This window comes from Dinoponera quadriceps, unplaced genomic scaffold, assembly GCF_001313825.1.
Source record: "Dinoponera quadriceps isolate SergipeBrazil2010 unplaced genomic scaffold, ASM131382v1 scaffold1308, whole genome shotgun sequence".
In the NCBI taxonomy this organism is placed as follows: Eukaryota; Metazoa; Arthropoda; class Insecta; order Hymenoptera; family Formicidae; genus Dinoponera; species Dinoponera quadriceps.
Genome location: NW_014555613.1, coordinates 2072887 through 2096180, shown reverse-complemented (window position 1 = coordinate 2096180; position 23294 = coordinate 2072887). Strand labels below are relative to the sequence as shown.

Here is a 23294-nt window from a genome sequence, read left to right as displayed (position 1 = left end):
AAATGTTTATTATGCGAAAAAGTGTTCAAAATTAATAAGTGTCACATGGTTCTGATTTACATGAGTCGATACTACTCACGTATCGTGTCTGTGTTCGTATATTCGCTCTGCCGGCAACAGTAACAATCTATAATATATAATATACATGAACTGTAGATTTTCAGTATTAGCAGTGAATATACAAACAATATATACGCCTCTTCTTGTCTTTTTCTACATCTGTCATCACGGTTTCGATCGTATGATCCGTTCAGTTCCGATTCCGTACTATATGTCAATCGCCCATGTTTCTATTCCTATTACTTGGTTATCTTTTTCATAATAACTGATTTTCACATATAAATGCTAATTTGTATTAAATCTTAACTCTAAAGTGAACTCTCAGTGAAATATTTACAAAGGCAAACTTTCTTTTTCTCAAACGTGATATTATTTCTTAGAAAAGAAAGACTTACAGCACAAAGTGCAGACAGAAGGCACAACGCTACGGCGATTCTCATGCTTGGCTCTTGCTCTTCTAGTCTTGTTGATAATAAAAATTTGACTAAGGATATCGTTATGAAACATCCTCTTATATACTGTGCAGGGCATTAATTCTTATATTAAGCTAAATGATTTCGAATAAAAGAGTAGATATCAAATAACATGAACTTAACGACCTGTATATCTGCATCGTGACCTTGAATGAATTCTTCGCTGCTTCTCAATTCGAAAAGATAATACGCCAAGTTCGCTAACAGCACTAGAAATATCAGTGTCATTTTCTCTTGTTCTCTTGTTCTCTTCTCCCGAAAACAACCGTATCTACCCTTTACTTCACGATATATTCTACATTTTTGTCTATTAATGTATACCACTGCGCCGTTTCCTCGTAAGCCGCAACTCACACATCGTGTAATCTATGAATCCTCGTTGCAAATTTTAATATATCGTGATTTACGTTATATATACAGGATATTCTAGAACGATAATGGGGGGCGAGGTTATATTAATTTTTTAATTATACGCGGTTCAAGTTGACTGATTGTACGGTTGACATTTTCCGCGCTCAGATATAGCAATCAAAATGATTGTAGCCTCATCATTTCCGCATTGAACTTTTATCTCAGAATATCCCAAAGAATCTGTCATGTTAAAAACACATGGTGGTTCTGGAACATTCTGTAAAATCTTACGCCATAATCCCTTCGTTCCGTCCGTAAAACCAGAAAGAAACATTGCGGAGAAATATTCGATGGATATCATCGATGGATATAGAAAAGTAAAATGTTCGATGGACTGGATTATATATCCGATATACAGAGATATACGATATTGCATATAATTCACAACAGACTTTATTTGATTATATCGTATGTCTTAACATACCAGGAAATACATGAAGCATGTAAAAAATGTGATCGCCGCCATCGCGAAGGTGCATATCATGATGGCTCGTACATTGAATAAAATTAGAACGGAGGATCATTGAGACGCGCGATGTTGTGCGAAGTATGAAACATAAATAATAAGTTACAAAGTTACAATATATAAACCTCGGAACGAAATATACACCGCGCATTCGTACTAATAAACTTAATCGCCTATTTGCTAGGATCACAGTTACATTTATAATATTTGTAGGTCATTATACGCCGTTTTCGGCATCTTATAGTCGAGAATATGCTGCCAGGTGTTGCCGTTATGCCCGTAATCGCATACTCAAATCATTCAATCTGATATTTCAAAACGACAACGCGATTTATGTTCCGAGAAGCAACCTCGTTTCTGCGACGGATACACCGTAGCGTCCTTCGTATGTGGATACTAGAATACTTGGCGCGCGAGACGCTACCGTGTTTCCTGACTGAAATCAAAATGGTGATGATAATAATGATAATAAAATAATAACGTCGTCCGAGAGCCTATTATGACTAGGTGATATTTCTATGTTCTCGATGGCGTTATCTAGCGGTAATACTACTGTCGCGTTCCGATAGAGACGGAGTGGTGTCGATTATACTTCGATTAAAAGTAACTTTACAAGCGCGTGATGATGCATTTATAATGTTATGGCTTAAAAACAATTTTAATACACTGTACATCACTGTTACGTCACCCCGATTAGATAATTTGAACTTCTCGAAGCTCGCCTTCGTGGCCACCCCTCGCATCGAATGTGAGTGAGATTCTAGCCGCGGCTAAGTGGGACCGCAGTTGCATTTGCGATCGTTAAGTGTCGTAAAAGGGGCTAAGTCGAAAGGCTATGTACGCATGCCCGCGGTACCAAGCCTCTCCGGTCACCTTTTGCGCACAGCAACCATTTGTTGTCCACTTCTAGTATTACTTTCAGTTTCTCGCCTTCCGCGAATGAAAGATGACCGGTGTCTGACGGTATCCTGTGAGTGAGGGTACGAACTTCTCTGCAATCGAGACGCGTGAACCGTTATCGTACTGATCTAAAGAAAGGGAAAAAGAAAGGAAATCGCTAAAGTACGAAGCAAATGAGTAAACAAATGTAAATAAGAAGATATAGAAGTACAGTATAAACGAAATCAAGAATAATTATAGAATATCTATGTATTTATACATGTGTGTGTATGTGTGTGTGTGTGTGTGTAATGCAATGTATATAATATGTATGATACATAGTAATATGTGATATACAAAGTTTATCCAAAACTTATCCGCCAACGCTCCTGCGAAGATAGAAGAACGGATTAACCCCTTGCCGTACAGAGACGAATGAGACTCGTGCTTACGGAATCCGGGCCGAACAGGAAAACCACGAGTCAGACTCGCGGTGCCGATTGCGAGGCAAACATAAAGCGATCGCAAGATGTTTCTTCCGTACCGTTTCGCGAGCGAGGCTCCTCACTACGGCCCGCGTGATGCCAAACTAATTCGTACAAGGGCAAGTGGTTAAACTAAGCAGAAGTTATATGTCATTTTGAGAATGTCGCAATAATTAATGAGTAATTGATCAATCAATCTGAGCGAGCGAGCGCGGGAAACCGGAGGGTGGACTTTGTAGGCATGCGCAAAGAATGGCTTGCAATTGTTAAGGAAAATGGCTTATTTTTGAGGATCTCCTAACAATGATGAACAACAGCTGATTTCGAGGGACAACATAGCGAGCGGCGTGTGACATAGGATCGCGCACTAGAATTTCCACACCACCTTGCGGTAGACAGTATGGTATGTTTTGTTTACAGCGGTTTCCCCACTAGGCCTAATCCACTTTCATTTCAACCAAAAACTATTCCAAGTATTCCGTCCTCTCTCTTTCTCTCTCGTATGTAGAATTCGGCCTTTCGAATAACATTGCATGTTGCATGGTACGCGACGTCCGTAACGGTATCGAAGGCCGCGATAATAAGGCATGAAAATTTATAATAAATAAAAATACAGACTCGTGCTGAATTGTACCTTGAATTCTCGCTCAAATGAATCATCACGTTCTTATTTCGATCTTTTCTTTCCGAAAAGTCGTTCTATGCGGGGTTGCAGACGATTCTCTTGATCACGAATATTTTAAGTACATGACGATTTTTTCCGTATTTTAGACATAATTTGGGAGATGCTTTTGCGCACGACAGGCTTTCCGCGAGAGATTTCCACCGTGAGAAAAGGAATACGATGTTCATATAATATAATTAAAATTTAGTTATGAGATCTAGTTTTTAGACGTGGAAATTAATCCTTTCTTCCCGTGCAGCCAGTCCTTAATATGTCGCATATTTGCCGGCGAAAATGAGGAGGAGCATCGTCGAGGAAAATTAACTCTCGTTTCCCGTCGAGGAGCATGTCAGCCGGAACTAGCAAATAGTTATTTAAAAAATCCGCGTAAATTTCAGCGTTTACACACAGCGGAAAGAAATGCGAACCGATTTGAAAATTGTTGACGGAAAAATTGAGATCAAACAATGACGTCTATCATCATGACATCACGGATGGTAGTGTTTGATAAGTTCATGCTATCAACGTTGCCGCTTTCGAGGTGGTGTGTTGATAGCGTTGCGGTAGCGTTAGCGTTTTTGAAGAACTAGAGATTTGAACTAGAGATGTTCACATAGAGGAAAATCGACTTGGTAAAGTCGATTTTCTAAAAAAATCGATTCGGAATCGAACATCCTTACTAAGGACGTTCGAGCAGAAAAGAATCGATTTTCGTGAAAAAGAAAAAAAATCGATTCAAAGCCGGACATTCCTATTCTAAACGCTATCGGTCTGTTTGTTCATGTTGTTTGCACTTTTGGCATTCAATCTCCTCGCTTTTGCTTCTTTCGGCGTCCGGATAATACGAAAGGCAACACGAACAAGCCAAGCAATAACAGTGAATAAATACATGGCGGCCATCTGTATTATAGAAATAGTGCTGTGATGATAATTATGAATCTAAAACATTTTTTTATCTAATCACGATGAGAGGAACTGTGCGTGTCGAAGTAAATCTTTACGATGCTAATAGCGAATAGAAATTAAAAATTATACTCTCTGCGGCTGGGCCTTTCAAATACAAACCGGTAAATTGCATATATTAGGTTATGCACGTGCTATCTTTCTAATCGCGGCATTATTCGATTATTATTCTTTCTATCGTTTACACAATTATGAGAAGCGCACGCGGAAAAGCGTATATAAAGTATTATTTAATTTTCAAATTTATTTGATTTTCACGAGCATCTCTATTACGAGCTCAATCACAAGCATCTCTAAGGAGCGTCTGCTACGCTAAAGGCCGAAGCACAAATTTCTGCACAATGTATAACATATGTGAGGCATAAGAGAAGCAATTAATCAGAGTCCTTAATTTCCATCCTGGAGATAGAAACGGAGAATTTTTGTCGGTTCATTTCATTATGCATCATGCAAAAGTCGCCACTCTTCGACGCTAAAATTGCGCTATTGTTGTTCATGTAGCTCGCATACGCTATTTTGGGCTCCGTGAACGGAGTCGCATTAATAGCGTTAGCGTTGATGGCGCAGTACAGCGAGTTCACTGAACCTTGGTTCCCTATCATATATCGACTTCCGCCCATATATCGACTATCGATGTTGGGAAGAAGTTCTCGCGGACGATGCGCGTTTGTCTTTCGTCTAACGATCGTTAGTTGTCAATTGTTTCTGCCTGCGCTCATACATACGACGTACATTCTGTTATTTTAGAGTGTGTTCCGTGTATTCACTGCGAGTTCTGATGCCGTAACGTCATGTAAATATAACGCTCCCAGCGTTCCGTTTTAATTTCGCGTGCTTTCAAAGTGTTGGAGGATTATAAACGGAACATTATCACGGTACACTTTCTGCTCAGTTTCAGATTTCAGCTGAAGCCTGTTTTATCCTGTCCTTCCGATCATTCTAATTCTAATGTAACTGTTACATCGCACACGCTTTAGTATCTCCGGCATCTATCAAGGTGATTAAACGCAGAAGTAGCCCTCTTGTACTGCGACTACTTCACCTCGCCGGCTGCGGTAATCTCAACAGGAAGCGACATTAAAATCAGACGTCATACGGTTTGTAGCAATACTTTCGCAATGTATATCATATGCAACTCATATCGCAACGGGTCCGCAATATTAACAATACTCGCAGCGAATAACGGAACTCAGTCGCTTACGGTCAGTCACAGGACAGTTGCGATACTTTTCCTCTTCGTTGAGTTTTGCAACGCTTCTCGCGTTCAATAGGGAAATGTATCTCCTGAGAACTAGTAAAAAAATGACTTTTCTTATTGGACACGGGATGCGTTCGAAGTTTATAGAAAAAACAAGTGCTGCAACCGTCCTGTGATTCGGCTCGTACATCATACGAACTCACGCAAGTGTCCGCGACGCTGACAATGAGGTTTGCTCTACAGGAATGTGCAGACGTGCGTGGACATGCAAATATGATTATAGCTGACGAGCAAGCGAAGGAGAATACGTGTGTCGCGGCTCGAATCTATGCGGAACGATTTCCCAGATCTGCGCGGCGACCTGAAACACGCGTGATTTTAGGCGCGGTACGAGACTTAAGCGAGACAAGATCCTTCGTACGAAACAACAGTCGAGCAGAGGACGTGTCAGTGCAGGGTCCTGTTGGAGACGATGAAAAAAGAATTCTTCAATTCGTACTCGAAAACCCAGGCACCAGCGTGCGTCGTTTGGCTTACAAACTCGGCTTGGCGAAACGCGTGGTGTATCGCACTTTGCGTGCAAATGGGCTGCTGTACTCATTTCAAATACGCCAGCTTTTGTCATATGACCAGCAAGAAAAACGCGTCTACTTTTGTCAAGGTAATGTCATTATTGACTTTTTATATCCACGGAACTTTGGAGATGTTGTAACGGTCAGCAAAACACGCACTAGGCTTCCTCGCGCAGTATCGGCGGGATGCATCTTTCCCCGACAAAATCTTATGGAGCGGCGAAACCAACTTCACACCGAACAACATATTGAATAAAGGCCATTTCCCCTATCGCGAAGAAGAGAATCTGCAAATCGACCGTTGTAAGGAGCCTTCGCAGCATCAATGGTCGATCAACGTATGGGCGGGAATGGTCGGGAATCAAGTGGTGAGTGTGAGCCGTGTAAATGAAGCGTTTCGCTCAATCTGAATTTTTTCGCCGAACATTTTCAGATCGGTCCGCATTTCCTACCGCCACTTGTGAATGCTACAATTTACGCGGACTTTTTAAACAACCATTTGCCGGCTCTCCTGTCTGACGTGCCCCTCGATGTGAGACGAGAGTTGATTTTCCATCACGACGGTCCTCCTCAGTGTCATTTTCACCGACAAGTACGCGACATATTAAACATGCGTTATCCGGATAGATGGATAGGCCGTGGTGGTCCAATCACCTGGCCGGCACAGTCGCCGGACCTTAACGTCCTACACTTTTTCTTATGGCGTTATGTGGAAGATCTGATCAAACAACGGTGTAACAGTACAGAGAACGAAGTACGCGATGCTATCACTGCGGCCTTCGATAATATTACGCCCGATATTGCGTGTCGTGCAACGCGCGATATCATACGAAGGGCCGATCTCTGCATACGAGAGAGAGGACGGTACTTTGAATAGTTTTTGGATTAAACAAGAGCGGATTGGATCTACTGGGGAATCCACTATAAACAAAACGCACCATGCTATCTACCACCGCAAGGTGGTGTGGAAATGATAGCGCGCTGTTACTTTCCTGCCGCAACAGACGTTACGAGATGATTATCTTTCGGCACGCAACCCTTTATCACATGCCACGTGCCACTTGCTACTCGCTGCGTTACTCTGTCCCTCGAAATTAATCATCAGTCATCGTTGTTAAGGGATCCTAAGCGTTCGGAGAGCTCGCTGTCGCGCTATCAACAGGTTTGTTTTCTATTCTTTTACCGGCTGCACTACTCAGATAGCGAAATTCAATTTGATCTCATTTCGTATTTACAATAATAATAATGTGAGAACAATATTAAATACGTTCAATTTACTTACAAAATACTCACAATTCAGCAGCTCGTGTTCTAAGGGCTCAGCCGCGGAAAGTTTAATTTTAAATTCCTACTGGCCATTAGCATCGTATAGAAGCACTAAATAGCGCTGATAGCGAGCTTCCAGAACGCATCCTAAAATGCTATTTTTCTTACGAACTCGAAGCCATCTTTCTTAAAGTTTCTTTACACATTCCTACAAAGTCCCTCTGACTGCTTTCCGTGCGTTCATTCGCTCAGATTGATTAATTACTCATTAGCTCTAGTGACACTTGCAAAATGGCACGCGACTTTTCTGCAGTTTAATTCGCTCTACTTTCACACGAGCGTTTGGCGGAAAAGTTTCAGATCCTCTGTATATATGTAACAATATACATGTACATATATATTATATCTATATATATATATATATATATATATAATAAATGTATGATAAAAAATATATAACGTAAGTCACGAATAATTGCAATCGATATGAAACTTGAACACAACAAAAAAGAAACATCTAATTTTTACTTAGAACACCGAGTGATATTGAAACTCACCTGTGCGGTGGTTTCGAAACTGGATTCCTCGAAACGGTAGCAACGTTTGGACGTGGTAAAGAGGTGGAGGCGGCTCGTCTGTGAGGCGAGATCAGATTCTTGTCGTTCGACGTTATCCCGTGCGACTTGTAGGGCAAAGAACTCGGCCGAGTCGTGTGGATGCGCGGTGTGCCCGGCGCGTTCTGATCGACGCGGCTGGTGCGACGCGTCACATCTTTCACTTTCGTATCCACGGGTTTCTTCGGTAACGCCTTCGTTGCAGAGAACGCGGTGGGTTTCTTCAACGAAGGGATGCCCGATACAGGTGACTTGATCGGTCTACCGACGATCGGCACGGTATTGGATTGCTTCACCGGCGACGTGAGCAGTCGAGGTATCTTCGACTTTCCCAGTGCCCCGAATGTGCGGACCGGCGATGGGGGTGTCGTTAAAGTGGCTTGATTCTTACCCCCTTCCTTGCCAATCATCAATTCCCACTTCTCCTGGAGTTTCCGGAATTTCGTCTCGCCGGTGATACCGTCGTCGTCGTTCGCTTTAATATCGGGACTCTGCAGCTTCGGGTGTTGCGGCTGCTTGGCCGCTGCTCTATTCAAAGGAGAATGCTCCAGACTGTCCGTGTAATCTTCGGAATCTTCGGAGGCTAATTTGTCTAACGCGTAAAACGCTTTTGAACTAAGGGCACTGCTGAAACGTTTCTTTAGATTTTGCGGATCGCCTTTGTGCAGAACGCCGCATTTGTCGTCTGCGTTGTAAGCGACGCAGGATCTTGGCCGTATCTTCTTCGGGCTAGGAACCATTCCGTAGGATTCAGTTTTCTCGGCCTCGAGCTCCTTCAGGGATATATCGGCGTTTCTGAAGTTTACGGCCTGCAAGAGCGTGTCGTGTGAGCGCAGGTGATGCCAGATCAGAGTAGAGAATGACGAGTCCATTTAGATTTACTTACATTCATAGCGTGACTATTTATACTCCCGAAGCTATTCTGCAGTTGACGGTACTGATAAAGAAGGTCCAGGTGAAATGGACAGAATGCGAGCGGGTTTAAAATATATAACAAAGAATCGACGGTTTCCCGAGCACTGGAATTAGCCAAGGCTCCGACGAACAAGCTGGTGTTACTGTAATGTTTCCGTAAGATCGACTCGCGTGTGCACAAGTACGCGAACCACGCATCCAAAGCTCTCAGACTGAAAAAAAAGAGATGATATTCATGATGATCGATTATCAATGCCCGACTTCACCGTCATAGTTTTAATCTAATCGATGATTAACTCAACGGAATTGATCAATCGTATTGGCCAAAATTAGCTGAATTGATCGATCGGTCAATTCCGCTAATTGCCAATTAGATTTAAACGATGATGGTGGAACCGAACATAAGTGAATGAAGATGACGTGATAAGTAAAGTTAGAGAATTTAAGGGAGCTCTTTCGAGCAAAAAACACAGCCGACACAGAGTCGTTATAAATGCTTTCCTGCAACGAGACTACACGATAGAAGTCGATACAGCTGCAGAGCAAAGTCGAACACTTGTGCATCATGGCCGCTGAATTTGAGTAATTTTGTATATCATTTTTATATTCGTAGCATTACAAATATATTGAAGAGTTGTTTTCTTCTGTTGAGGTAGATTTGAATCGCTTCAGGAAAGATTAATGACATATTAAATTCTGTAACTGATAGAGGCTTATGACGATATTAATTGCTCCTGATGCGGTCAAAACCTGCTTCATTTGGAAACATTGTATGTAATGTTTGCTAACATCTAGTATATATTATCACCAATTAGCATCCATGCACTGTATTCAATTGTGTGACACAGTGCCTGTGTTTCTTTGCTGGAAAGTACTCTAAGATACTAAGATCATTAACGCCAACTCATATATTAGGGTCATTAACGCCGACTCACTTTAGCAAACCGAATACAAATGCGTGGAACTTCAGCATTCCTTCTGTAATAACGTCTTCGCCGTTGATCCTCTGCACTAACTCATTCAACGTTTTCGTCAGAGGCCCTTGTTGAGAACTAGCTTCGACGACCTGCCACACGCTATTAGTAATTGGTCCAAAGGTGGAATTCAAATGGGGTTTCAAACCGTCCGACATTATAGCGTACAAAGCCGGGCACAAGTTACTGAGGCAGATCTGTGCACACTCGTTCCTCTCGTTGTAATTATGACGAGTATGATCGGTGTCGGCGTTCCAATACTTCAACAAGAGATCGACTGCTTTGTTTACAGACGACACCATTTCTGTAGGAAAAACAGATGTTCATTTCAGAAAATCTGACGATATCCTCAATTGATAGTCAAATTGAACCAAATGCGCTTACTTTTCTTCTCCTCTAGCTCCATTAATCTATCCTCAACTACCTGATCTTGGTTTTGTTCATTTACAGCGACATTCAGATTATTTGGCTGAAATGGATACGGGAATTGTTCGAGCGATGAGAACACAGCAAGGATTACGCAAACTGCTCGTTTGCTGTTTGGTATTTTACCTTAGGGTCTAGATGCTTTTTCCTTTGGTGTACAGCGAAACTAACGGTCTTCCTCTGCAAATCACCCGTATCGACGTTCCTGACGAGCGGTTCCTTGTTCATCCTTAGTGCTAGAAACTTCCTTACGTACGATCTTAGTTTCACGTCGGCGTTCTCGGTGTCTCCGTCGCTGCTTTGCGACGAGAGACCACTGCGTTTCAGGTAATCTTCCAGTTGCTTGACATCGTCGTCGCTGTGTTGAGAAGTTCTCGACTCCACGTTCGTATTAGCTACTTCATTTAATCTCTCTGAAATCATTAACGCCAAGCTAAAGTGGGACACGCTAATAACGTCTCTCTCGACGTTATAAGAGTCAACGGTAAGAATTTGAACAACTTCCTGCTGATCTATCTATCCTTACCTATATGATACCTCTCTTCCTCCGTTTCGTCGACATCTTTTTCCGAATCGATCGTTCTTCCGCGACACAACAGCTGCAAGTCGTTGTTCATGTAATATGGCTCTTGCAGGGACATCCTCTTATTTACCTCCACAGGTTGCTCCTCTGTCTCGCCCACGTCTCCCATCTCGAACATACTGTATCGTTTGCTCGCGAGAACCTTGTTCTTTCGCAAAATGCTTCTCGGCAATGGCGGTCGCGGCGGAACACGGCCGTTGTTGAAATCTGGCTCGCCGTCGCCCTGCGGCAACGATACGGATCGCTTTGGCAGAGACGGGCAAGCTTGCCTCGCGTGATTGAGCCTGTGCATCTTCTTGTCGTTATTCACCAGGCTGGCCTCTGAACTAATACTATCGTAACGATACAGGTACAACGGATTGACCGCATTGTTCGGCAACGGTTGTTGCTGCTGCTGCTGCTGATTCGTCGAGGAGTCCGTCAAGATCGTCGACGAGCCTCTGTACCCGGAAGATGGCTGCGTCGCGGTGCTGCTCGTCGACGAGGTGTTATTCGGCACGATCTCGCTGATAGGTCGAACTTTGTGACGCATCGGGGGAGATAAACAGAACAGAGGTCTCCTGACTTCTTCATTCATATTGATATGCCTTGAGACTTCCGGCACGTCGTGCAAGATCTTCTTGTACTCGTTCGGTAACAGGAACGTTAACGATTCCCAGTCTTTTATGTGCGCGAATCCACGTTGTCGCAGAGCGTCTATGTCGTTGCACGAGAACGGTCTACCCGTGCGGGCAGTGCGCTTCCATTCCGTCTTACTCTTGTCGAATGTGTGCGGTTTCAACGCCACATTGTCGACCTTGGTGTCCTTGATGTTGAGGAACGACAGGTCGGGCAATGTATAATTGGGATACACCACATAAATGGGTTTCTTGTTGACTATCGTCTCTTGCAAGAGAGGCCCGGGCTCTTGCGTGGGCGGGATGAAAATCAAGGAGGTCTGAGCCGAGTTGTCCTCCATCTCCGCGTTCGCTTGTATCCCTGTCGTTCGACAGATCGGGTGTTTCTTCTCTGTCAAGCCGACCCAACCGTTTTTTTGCTGTTCGAACGGGCTATTGATTATGTCGAAACTCATTTGGCCGCTTGTGCAGCCCGACTTGGATATGCTCTCAGATAGCTCTTCCACTGACGCTGATGACGCCATCTCTATCTTATCGACTTTGGTGGGTGACGCACATTTTAAAAAATTCATTTCCCTCGGATTCTCCGTATCACGATTAGCTATATCGCGCCTGATCCAATTGATGGAGAAATCGTCTTCCGACACATGGCGATCTCCGTTGTTGCCTTGGTTCTGCCGTTGTATTTGTGTGTTAGTGTTGGTCGCGCTGTCGCTGCCACTGTTGCTGGTGGGCCAACCATTGTCGCTAATGGAATCCGACTGGTCCAAAGTGAGACTCATCCCCTCCACGCTCATGCTTTTCTGCTTCATGAACAATCTCACGAGACTTAGATTTTGTAGCTTTTTGGTGCAAGCGTGTTCCCCGTTGTCCGAGCTCTCTGCGTTCGTTGAACGACTCATCGCAGATCCGGAGCTCTGCAGCCGTTGTATCGGGTTGCTCGATTCGGCGGAATCAACCTGCATGTCGGCGAGGAAAAATTTGCGTTGCATAATTACATAAAATACGATCGTTTAGGTCGATTCATTTGTATCCACACTTACGCTAAAATTAAGAGGTATATTAGTATGCTGGAATTCTCGAACGCGAGAAAGGTCCGGTAAGCTTTGGCTTCGTTTACTCATCCCACCAAGCGTCAAGTTAGCAGCACTTTGCAAGATATCCGGCATCGTGTTGTTGTTACCGGAAGGATGACGTGTTATTACCTTGTTCATGGAGGAGTGTTTCAAATTGCTCCATGTTGTGTATATTTTCGAGTCGGAGCATGCCATCGATAAATCCAGCATAGTTTTCCCATTTTTCTGCTTACCATAGGATAAATCCGGTGATTCGTATGTTTTGTGTTTATCTACAAGCAGTTGTTGAGTTTATTAATAATAACTACGTTAAATTATACCTGGAGCGAAGACAGGAGCGAATTAATAGAAAATATTTCAAAGTGTAAGTCTTATTATACACATGGTGTTTAATTGGGGGAAATATTCAAAATGAATTTATATTAATACATATGCATCACCTTGATTTTCGAAATCTTGAGAGCCATCCGAATACATGGTGATGCTGCCTTCAAATGCGATGGTATAGTTGTTCTTATTGTTCGTTTGACAGGTAAGCAACATATCTTCACAGTCCAGTGAGTCCACACTATAGCTACCACCAGGTGGTAATACTGGCGTCTCTTTTAACGGGGAAAACAGCAATGACGACTTGCATATGGATATCGTATCAGCGGTGGAACATGCAGAATCTTCCCCCTTAAAAGATGCTCTGATTAATACATAAATTATCTATGAAACTCTGGATATCCTCTTACAATATGTTAATACAGGTTATTGGTAAACATTTAAACTTGCATTGAATATGCTTTGTTAGATGTGGTGATCAGGTTCCTCTAGAAGGTAATTATTATCAGGGGTTATTAAGATATCATTGGACTCCTATTCATGAAGTCTAATGTTATCATATGTGCGTGTCCATGCAAGATTCAAGTAGTCTGTATGTTACATGGTTAGTATAATATGTATCGGTTCGATGTTAATGTGTAGGGACACTGTTTACAGCAGTTGGACTTCTGCTTCTGTTAGCCATTATCATACCTGGCTACTGGTATGAGGGCTGATGGAGGAACCGATGTCAAGCTTTTCCATGACAGATCCAGATATACTGGCGTACTGTTCCCTTTGATAGTTAAACTGTGGTGATAATGGAAGACGTACGAGACTTAGAAGAGTTATTGTACAGAGATTTGAAAATTAAACAAGTAGTTTCAAACAAAACTGCACTCCTATTTTAATATAAAGGTCAACACACACACATACTGCTGGAAGTTTGCAATGTGCGAATGAAATGCATTTAATGTCAGTTGATACTTTGCTTAGATGATTTTATAATGATAATGGATAACATTCTTGCTGTATCAAACTTTTACCTCAGAATGTTGGACCGGTTCTGTACACATGACAGGTAAAGCTGTAAGCAAGGTATGAATATCAGCGGTACGAAAGCTCTCCATATCAATTTCTGCCAGGTTAGCATCCAAATTACGGGCAAGATCATCGTAATAACCCAGATCCTTTGGAGAATAAGAGGCAGAAAGCGACGACAGGACACTGGGATGAATATGTAGCCCTCCATCCCTGTATCTAGAAAGATTACAATGAACCATAAGATATAATATCACTAGTCGCTGAGACCCATATTAAATTACTTACCCATAATCAATGAACCACTGATATTCGACATTATCTTGAACAAATTCTGAGCCAATCAGATCCTGCTGAATGGAATCTGTCGCTGGATTAGAGTTACAGTCAGACCCTGGCGTTTGCGGATCTTCCATTACTGCTGCACCTTCTCCTGCAACTAAAGAGGAAATTTGGTCAATTGCATTATAAAGTAAGAATAAAAATATATAAAATACATAACCACATAAACCTACATAAACGTAAAAATGAATGTAAAAATGAATATCACAATGAGCTCAGATCACAAGCGATTACATGTAACATATGCATAATGCAGTTTCACTTCTTACACGTAAACACATTTTATTCAGGTAGCAATCTTACAATCGAAAGAATATATCGTAATAAAAATGAGGAAGAAATATCTAGCGAAATCCAATGAATGTTTCGAGAGAGGAACGCGACTTACACGGAGGTTGACTTATGTTGTAGCTTACATTAGCAACGCAACAATATAATGAGAGTCTGTCAAGGAAATCGCGTCGGAGTAGAACTCGACAGCTCAACGCCTCGCGTCATAAATGTCGCGGAAAAATACAGCTCGCGCATCACAATTTCGTAACACTACTGCTAGTCGTTCTCGTGAGTAGCTCCTAGGTTTCCCTCCCTACCTCTCTCTCTCTCTCTCTCTTTCATTTACTCGCTTACTCCCACTCTCACTCTTTCTCTGTCAACCTCGAATAACCTCGAACGAGATCTCATTGCATTTACAATTATGTTTATGATTGAATTTCACATTATACGACAGATCTGTTAATTTACTTTCTTATTCGGCCTCTATGTTAACACGAGATACTTGTGTATGATGCAAACGTTAAAGCGAGAGAGAATGATAGTGAGAAGATACCAGAAGACACGAGGTGTAGTAAGTGTAATCAAAGCAGACGGAAGACAGTCGTTATTCGTCGATTCCTCGATTCGTCGATCCATCGATATGAACGTGCGTTAGTAAGTTCGATAAGTCCGCTAAGTTCAGTTGGAACACGGATTTTCCGTTGGCGAAAGTCTTGTATAAACGCGCGTCAATCCGCTCGAATCTCGCACGTCGAGCTGGAAAATATACTACAAATCGTAATATCGTCGTAACCGCGAGTTCACTGAACAAAACGGAAGTCACGATTCACTTCGCCCGCGCAATCCTGGTAAGTATGAATTGTTGGTTGGAAAGCTCGAAAAGTCGAGGTTGGCCATGATTTTAGGCTTGTACTTTTCATCTGAACCAATAATGCATCGGAACTTCGTTCCTTTTCGTTTCAATGTTAGGTCGTAAAATTGTTTCGTTCTAACGACCAAACATTCCAACGAACGTAATGTATTAATAATGCGTTTGACGTTATTAATGCGTCATTAATACGCCATGTCATTATATCATTTGACGCCATTAATTACCCATATAGCATAGATATCCAAGGGACGTCCTAAAGTCGTCCAGAGGACGTCCCTAGATCCTAAAGATGTCTACAAAATGTCTATCGGATAAAATAATATAAATGATATAAAATGATAAATCTTCCTATTTTATTTTATTTATCACCTTTATTTTATGTATATATATATATATATATATTTTTTTTTTTTTTTTTTTAAAGAATCTGGAACTACGTTATTTGATACTGCGACTGGCAATCGCGGGAAGTTGATACGTAAAAAAAATGCTCTGCCTACGTTTACGTGCAATCAGATACGAAAATTCCGTTCGGATCGCGCGGAATGCGTTCGCTTCATTGTAAAAAAATCAACACGAGCGGCGTGGCGCGGGTGTGTCCTTACATTTTCGCAAAGTGCATTTATCACCGCAGGATTGCCGACGGTGTTTGCGTTTGGATGAGGGACTTCTGTGCCGCTTGCACCGCCTACACCGCCTGTTGCAAGCGAGAGGCGGTGGTCGTGCCGACACCGACATCGTCGCCAGCGGCGGACTCGTCCGGCCCGCGGAGAACTCTGCTATCTTCATGATGATGCACAACAGCAGCACTATCATCATTCGAGCCGAGGTACGTCAGATTCGCACTCGCACGTACTCCCGACGTTCGCTATATCATAATAGCCTCCTCTGTACGACGCACGTATCGCTAATTGTCCGGGCGGAATAATGCGCGATACCGCCGATATAGTCCGTGATACGTGCAGATACCTCGTTCGTTATCACAATTTCAAAGTCGATGCACCATGCAAACCTTGAACTCGCGAAGAACGCGACTAGTCGCTCTTCTAATGCATCATGACGCGAGTTTGCGCCGTTTTACGTCAACACGTGTCTTTCTTACGCGGTTTTCGACCATTCGCGGTTTTCACCGCGATAAAACTTTTCGCGTAAAATTCAATATGGAGAACATACGCGATCTGACTGAATAGTCACGTCCATCGAGAGAGACGATCCAGAGTCGTCGGCATTTGGACACTGCGAGCGAAGAATACGTGCCATGATGCAATTTAGAATATAATCTCCGCAGTAAAAAACATTTTGTATTTCTTAAAACCGGTCCTTGTTGAAATTTTTGTGCAAAATTTTTATGTACCCATGTGTTAATTTAACATTTTGCGTTTATGTTATTTCAACATTTTGTGTTGTGTTGATATTTAACAATAATGTATAAGTGTTAAAGTAATACATTTTACACTTCAGTGTTGTATTAATTTTGTGCTAATTTTTGAGATAATATTTGTGTTACTTTTCAGTATATTCACTTTGTGATAAATTAACATAAAAATTTGAGTGGACCTTTTCGGAAATGTGAAATGCGTTAAATTTAACACAACATTTTTTACTGTGTAGAGATATGATTGCAAAAATATTAGGGTTTATAGATACAGCAGTTCGCGTAGCTAAATAGGTCTGAGACATTTGATACGAATATTGCAAGCTTTAGCAATCTTCAAATCTAGCTAATCGATTGCAAAATTGAACGATACCGTGTAGATATGGTTCGAGTTTGAACGGATATTCCAGTAGGAGGCCTACTTTACACGACTAATCGATTCGTAGTAAATGCAAACGACCTCGTGATGAGCGCGCACTAAAAGCGTATTTACTCCGGCAATTGGTGGTACACGTATGCTACCAGCAATGTGGACGTTAAGACATTGAACAACGCGAATTTTTAGAAAAAATATTACTAGAGACTAGGCACTTTAAACAAGAGACTATAACGTTTTAGACGTTCCATATACGTTCTCTGCGGTAATTCGAGGAATGAAGGCTCCAGAAGAGCAAAGCAATTCTCGAGCAGCTCTCGTACCGACTAAACGAGGCCGTCGCGCGTCCACAGTAAAACAACATTTTGCACTTATGTTAAAATCGACCCTCGTTAAAATCCGTGTGTTAAATTTTTGACATATCGTCTTAACGTATTGTTTATGTTATCTCAATATTTCGTTAAATTAATATTCAAGTGTGTTATCACTTGCAAATGTTAGAACAACACACTTTATGCCTCAGTGTCGCTTAACATATTATGAATTTTTTTAATTTTATGTTAATTTCCGACATAATATTTGTGTTACTTTTCAACATACCCGCCTTGTGTCAAGTTAAAACAAACATTCGGTACGGACCGTTCGGGACAAGTGTGAAGTACGTTAGATTCAACGAAAGATTTTTTACTCCGTAAGATCTCACAATGATGCACACGCCCGTTCGTTGCAAAACGTCACCCGTGGGCGCTCACTCACGCACTGGGCACGTACGCGCGCACTCGCGCACGGAGTTACTCACAGTTACACGAAGCACCCTATTTCCGCTGTCACTTATCTGGTCGATCGTTCATCGACGCGACTCATCGGGCGATCGCTCGATTCGACTCGTCGAACGCAACCTTTTTTTCGCACGACCATGCGACGTCACAATTGATATCGACGCGATAACGCAGCGACTCAAAAGAGACCGCTTTTCACCTGTCAAACCGCGCCGCCTGGCGTCTCGATCAGCCCGCCGATTTTCCCGATCGATATTTCCCCCCGAGAATCGCGCGCGTTTCGGAGAATGATTTTTCCACTGTGCGGAGAGGCTGACTCAGACTGCTCTCTTACGCGTCTCTCGCTCTGGCGGGAGGGCGTTTGCACACGGCACCACACGACGCGGACTCTAATCTCTATTAATAAATGCTCGTACCGCCTCGTATACGAGAGACGGACAGAGACGGTGAGAGAGGGTGGGAGGACCGGGATATACGGAGAGAACTGGGCCCTGCCGCACGAGGGTTCGCCGGCTCGAAGCGTTGTTAGCGCGACGTTCTGTGGATCCGAGTCCTCTCGAGTTCACGCTCGGCTCGACGTGCTTCGAGACGACGTTCCGTGACGAACGCAGCTGCACCGAATCAAAATGCCGATCGATACCGCAGACACCCGTGCCTCGCCGAGAGTGCGTGTGTGTCGATGGAGAGGATCGAAAATTCAAAACTGGGCCGGCCGAATATCACGGCGTTTCACAGCGTCGGCGATCGGAAGCGACGGACGGTAGTTCCGGTGAGAGAGAGAGAGAGAGATCAATTTCTCGCGTTGCAGGCGCGAAGGAGGAATTTATCTGCATCGCCGATCGCCTCGTGTTCGCAGTTTCGTCGCTCGGCGAATAAGTGTGGGAGATTATTCTCGCGTGTTTATGAGGAAAGTATCGGCTCGGTTCTCGCGAGGCTCGGTGAAACTATATTCGATTGCCGCGATGTAAAATATCCTTCATTTCGAGTCTTGCTTTTCGCACGCAATGTCGCGTTTAACTAGTGCGCTTGGTCGCGACGCGACGAAGTCACGCGATTCGAATCTTTATTCGATCCTGGCAGGAGGAGCGAAGAATCGAAATTCGGGCACTATATTCGATCCCGACAATGTGTGCTCGCGTTTCTCGAAGGTGCCATTGGTGACAGTTGAGAAAATCTCCTTGTGTGTGATAGTTTTGAAGGCTGGAAAAAGTCCGGGTTTTCTCCATTTTTCTGCGAATGTTATTTCCAAAGTAAAATATAAATTAAGATAGACGAGGCATAAATTCACACGGAGGAAATATTAAAAATTATCATCAAATTTTATAACGTTGCACCATAATCGGAATTATAACTGAAATTATGATGTGTTGTAATTCTTGGTGATGTACTTCATTGTACATATCACTAAAGATCATAACATGCATAATAATTTCAGTCATAATTCCGGTACAGATTAACATTACAAAATTTTAGAATAATTTTTACCACATTTTCTCCGTGTGGATCGTCGTAGATCCTTTCGGCAAATTCGAAGTCGTGCTTCCCAGATAAAAAAGCGCAACGCGAAAAAATTTGACGAGATCTAAATTGATGATCTAAAAATCTATTATATTATACTCTAAGTATCCGTATCTCTACACGAATTGTGTTGTACATATGTTCGGAAAGACAAAATATTTCCATGCTGTAAATTTTCTGTGGAGAGAACCATCATTGAGCGCGCAACGCCCATTGTGAAATCACAAGTCACAATCGAAATTTTGCATACACCTGGTGCTTCTTTCTCGTACAGTTGTACGTAAAGGTCTACATTGGAAGGAAAGAATGCTGCATTCAAATAAATATTTGCTAAAAAGCGTCGAAATCATTATTTTACTCGGATTCAATAAATATCACTCTTGAATGTAGCACACTGAAAGAAGAAAATGTTACGCATTCACGTAATATTTATTTAATCCAAATAAAATAATTACTCCAATACTCCAAAGCAAAAATATTGATTTGAATGTAGCACTTTTTTTCTTTCAGCGTGCCTATATCTGTTAATATCTATTGATAGACATAAACTTCTCACTTACCAATCCGATCTCCGTTGCTACGAGCGACGTCCGTTGACGATACCTGAAAATATCATTCGGGCGTTTATCACACGCTCGTTTCGAGGTACACTTGAAGATTCTCGCAGCATTAAATTCCGTTCGCGTTTACAATATGTACGACGGAGAAGCGGGAGATTTTGAATTATTAAGCGAACGGAGGAGATCGATGAAGTTAAATTGTCAGTGCGAAATATAGAGCGAACCTCTTTGTCCGACTTGATAAGGTCCAGGCCGTGGTGTTTTAGGAGCGACGGTTGTTTTTCAAACGACTCGAGTCAGCGGTAATCGGGGTGCAAAGTACCGTTTATGTCACAAGCTTCCATAACTCCATCCGGTGCGTTAGCTGCGTGAATGATGTTAGTCGTGATGCTGAAAATAGAGAGAATAACAAAATGTCGCGATTNATATATATATATATATATATATGAAGAGGTCAAAGGGGTACAATTGGTATTTCGATGCCTGTTCGCGTGCGACCTAATCGCGTAGGAGTTTTAATAATATTGCGGTCTTATGTTGCGCATCGTGACGGCATCGTTTTTATCGACACGATATCAAAAGCGGATGTTAATTGAAAACTGATGTTACGTTGATGCGGGGGTTAACGGCGAGACGGTTTCAGTACAAAGCGAAAACCTCTGCAACGTCGTCTTTGTAACATCCTCCGTGACTAATGAATTGTCATTGACACTAATTACAGAGAACGGCGTAATAATGGCTCGAGCGTCGTCTTCTGAGAGACTCGACGAAATTGATTTCAACTTGACGTCTTTGTGATATTTCGAGTTTCACTTGCTTCTCGGGAAGGTTGATCGCCGTTGCATCGAATCCTTCAACTTCGGCCGGTCGATCGTTCTCGCCTGGAAGCGGCGAGACGCGATTTTATCTCTATGCGCTTATAAATCGAAACATGCCGCAGGGCCGGTATTTTTAGACATCGCGCGATCGCGCCTCCACCGCATGTCTGCAGATCGCGATCGTTCGATCACGCTCATTCGCGACCAATTGTCTGCGAGTATAACGACAGTCGACAGCGGTCGTCTGACCAAGATAAAGAAATCTTGCGAATAATGGACAGATACGAAGTTAGATTCGCTTCGTGGAACGAAATTTACGTCGTGAGATCGAAGTTGTCCGACGATCGTTGATTCGTCCGAATTGACCCACTTCCTAAAGAACATGCCAGATAAATTTTAAACGCGAGTTAAAATAAGGCTGAAATCTCTTCCAAAATAAGAATTGACATTTCCTCCGAATTGACCTATTTTACGTATGGACGCGCAGCTTTAGGGACGAGTCGGGGGAGGTTTCCGATGAAATGTACGAAAAGGTTATTTCCTTACGTTTGAATTCAAAATTTAGGAATGCGTAACGTGATTTTTCAGCGATTCGAGGAGAAATTCAAGGAAATTTCAGCACACACCCGGGAATATAGGTAGAACGAGTGAGCGGAGCGAAAAGATTCGCGAGTAAAATCGCGACGAATGTTACACGCGAATTCGGAGCCGCCGAGGAGCGGACGTTGTTGAATTTAAAACGCCAACGGAGGAAAATCGATTTTATCACTTCGGTATACCGAGCGAAACGAATTTCCAATCAGACCCGTCGAGGCAAGAAAAGAAATCGTCGCGAATATTCTCACAACATATGTCACAACGCGCGAGATGTACTGCGATGCATTTCCTCGTTGCCGTCGCAATTCCTCGAAAGTACAACGAACCACTCGAACGACTCCGTCCGCTACCGGATTAAAGGGTATCTCCTCATCGATTTTCCAGGACTTTCGAGGTCAATGACGTATCACGCTCGCGCATCTCGATTACTCGCGACGGGAAATGGATTATTTCGCAAAAACGCTCGTCTCGACGGGAATCGCGCGGAAACGCAGAAGACGCCCACGGAGCTCGCGTCGCCCCGCGGCGAAAACCAGTCGATATTAGAGACGACTAACATACTCACATTCATGATACGAAGGGGCAGCTGATGGCCGTGCTGTTACGTATGACACTCGCACACCCGAGCCGTATGTTAGGGCATCGCGCGACACTTCGTCGGTTTTTCGCTGCACGTCACTGCGCGATGGTAAGGGCGCGTTATTGGCCGGTTATCGGATCTCACGACGGAATACACTTTCGGAAATGTATATTCTGAGTCACTCTGGCCGAGCAGAACCCCTCCCTGATCGCGACAACCCTCGTGCAACTGCGAGCGCGCATGCCCTTCGAACGGACCACCGCACCACCGGCCGTTCGCTAAAAGCGAGAAGGGGATGATTCCTCTTCTTACCCCCGCGAGACCTCTTCGTGTGCCTACGAGTTCGAAGACAATGGTCGATTGAGAATTAAGCTTAGAACACGCTACCCCGAGGAGGTATCGCTTCAACAGTGAGGTGCTGAGATAACGGGCAGTTTCTCAACAATTCGGCAACTTTGCGAGCCTCTCAGGAATACATTGTCTAGTAAAATATTTCGCGACAACGATGAATATACAGTTGCAACGTAGCAACAGTTTGTCTGTGATTTATTTAACGCAACTGTGAGAGAAAGAGGGGAAACACTGTTGTTTTCGCAATAGAATATTTATTTATTTAACAAATATAGTGTGCTTTACATTGCTACGATTGTCGCTGTTCTATTGTATACTGTGCAGAATTTGAAGTTGTTCCAGATGTAATTATATGTGATTATTTTTTTGGCACTATCGTATAATCATCAAATCCTTCTCCATTATTTTTTTATTGTCCTGCTCCAATAGGTACATACAAGACATTTTTTATAAAAAATAGAAACTTTTTTATAGTGATACATGTAAACGACTCACAAGCACAATATCCGGAGACAATACTAAATGTTTGTAGAAAAATAGTCTACTTACACTAAGCACGCTGGGAAATATTCAGCGAATTTTTATTACTACGTATTAAGTTGGTGCAAAAGACTACATATAAAATATAAATAAAAGTATATCGAAGAAGAATAGACAACGTTCAAGTCAACGTTTATTGTTATTGAAAATAGTCATTATTAAAGCTTCACAGTATACTTTTTTTATGTAGGAAGTAATTTTACAATTCTATTCCTACAAATGTAGCCTTTCAATTAGTAGCTTTGTAACAGAATTTAATTATATACAGAAAAATGATAACTTGTTGCACCAACCTAATATAAGCTTCATCTATTAATTCATTCTC

At 42.6% G+C, this 23294-nt stretch overlaps 2 protein-coding genes across 11 annotated transcripts; one reads left to right on the top strand and one right to left on the bottom strand.

Moving 5' to 3' along the window:
• Positions 1 to 1319: 1319 nt before the first annotated feature.
• LOC106744846 lies at positions 1320 to 22418 on the bottom strand. 10 transcript variants are annotated; one of them, XM_014619936.1, is made up of 15 exons: positions 22064 to 22418; positions 20308 to 20473; positions 20084 to 20126; positions 14278 to 14428; positions 13995 to 14208; positions 13663 to 13758; positions 13083 to 13320; positions 12610 to 12914; positions 10893 to 12525; positions 10493 to 10779; positions 10325 to 10409; positions 9902 to 10244; positions 8938 to 9178; positions 7995 to 8860; positions 1320 to 2402 (listed from the first exon to the last, which is right to left on the bottom strand). In XM_014619936.1, the coding sequence occupies exons 4-15, from the start codon at positions 14403 to 14405 to the stop codon at positions 2231 to 2233; spliced, it is 4608 nt and encodes a 1535-aa protein (XP_014475422.1). In that variant the 5' UTR covers positions 14406 to 14428; positions 20084 to 20126; positions 20308 to 20473; positions 22064 to 22418; the 3' UTR covers positions 1320 to 2230. The 10 variants fall into 10 exon arrangements, with proteins under 10 accessions (XP_014475422.1, XP_014475415.1, XP_014475417.1 ...); XM_014619929.1 differs by lacking the exons at positions 20084 to 20126; positions 20308 to 20473; positions 22064 to 22418 and adding exons at positions 16081 to 16711; positions 17827 to 18345; XM_014619931.1 differs by lacking the exons at positions 20084 to 20126; positions 20308 to 20473; positions 22064 to 22418 and adding exons at positions 16081 to 16521; positions 17827 to 18345.
• On the top strand, positions 2454 to 7231 carry LOC106744850. The gene is made up of 3 exons (XM_014619946.1): positions 2454 to 6260; positions 6334 to 6539; positions 6605 to 7231. The coding sequence occupies exons 1-3, from the start codon at positions 5825 to 5827 to the stop codon at positions 7046 to 7048; spliced, it is 1086 nt and encodes a 361-aa protein (XP_014475432.1). The 5' UTR covers positions 2454 to 5824; the 3' UTR covers positions 7049 to 7231.
• Positions 22419 to 23294: the final 876 nt, after the last annotated feature.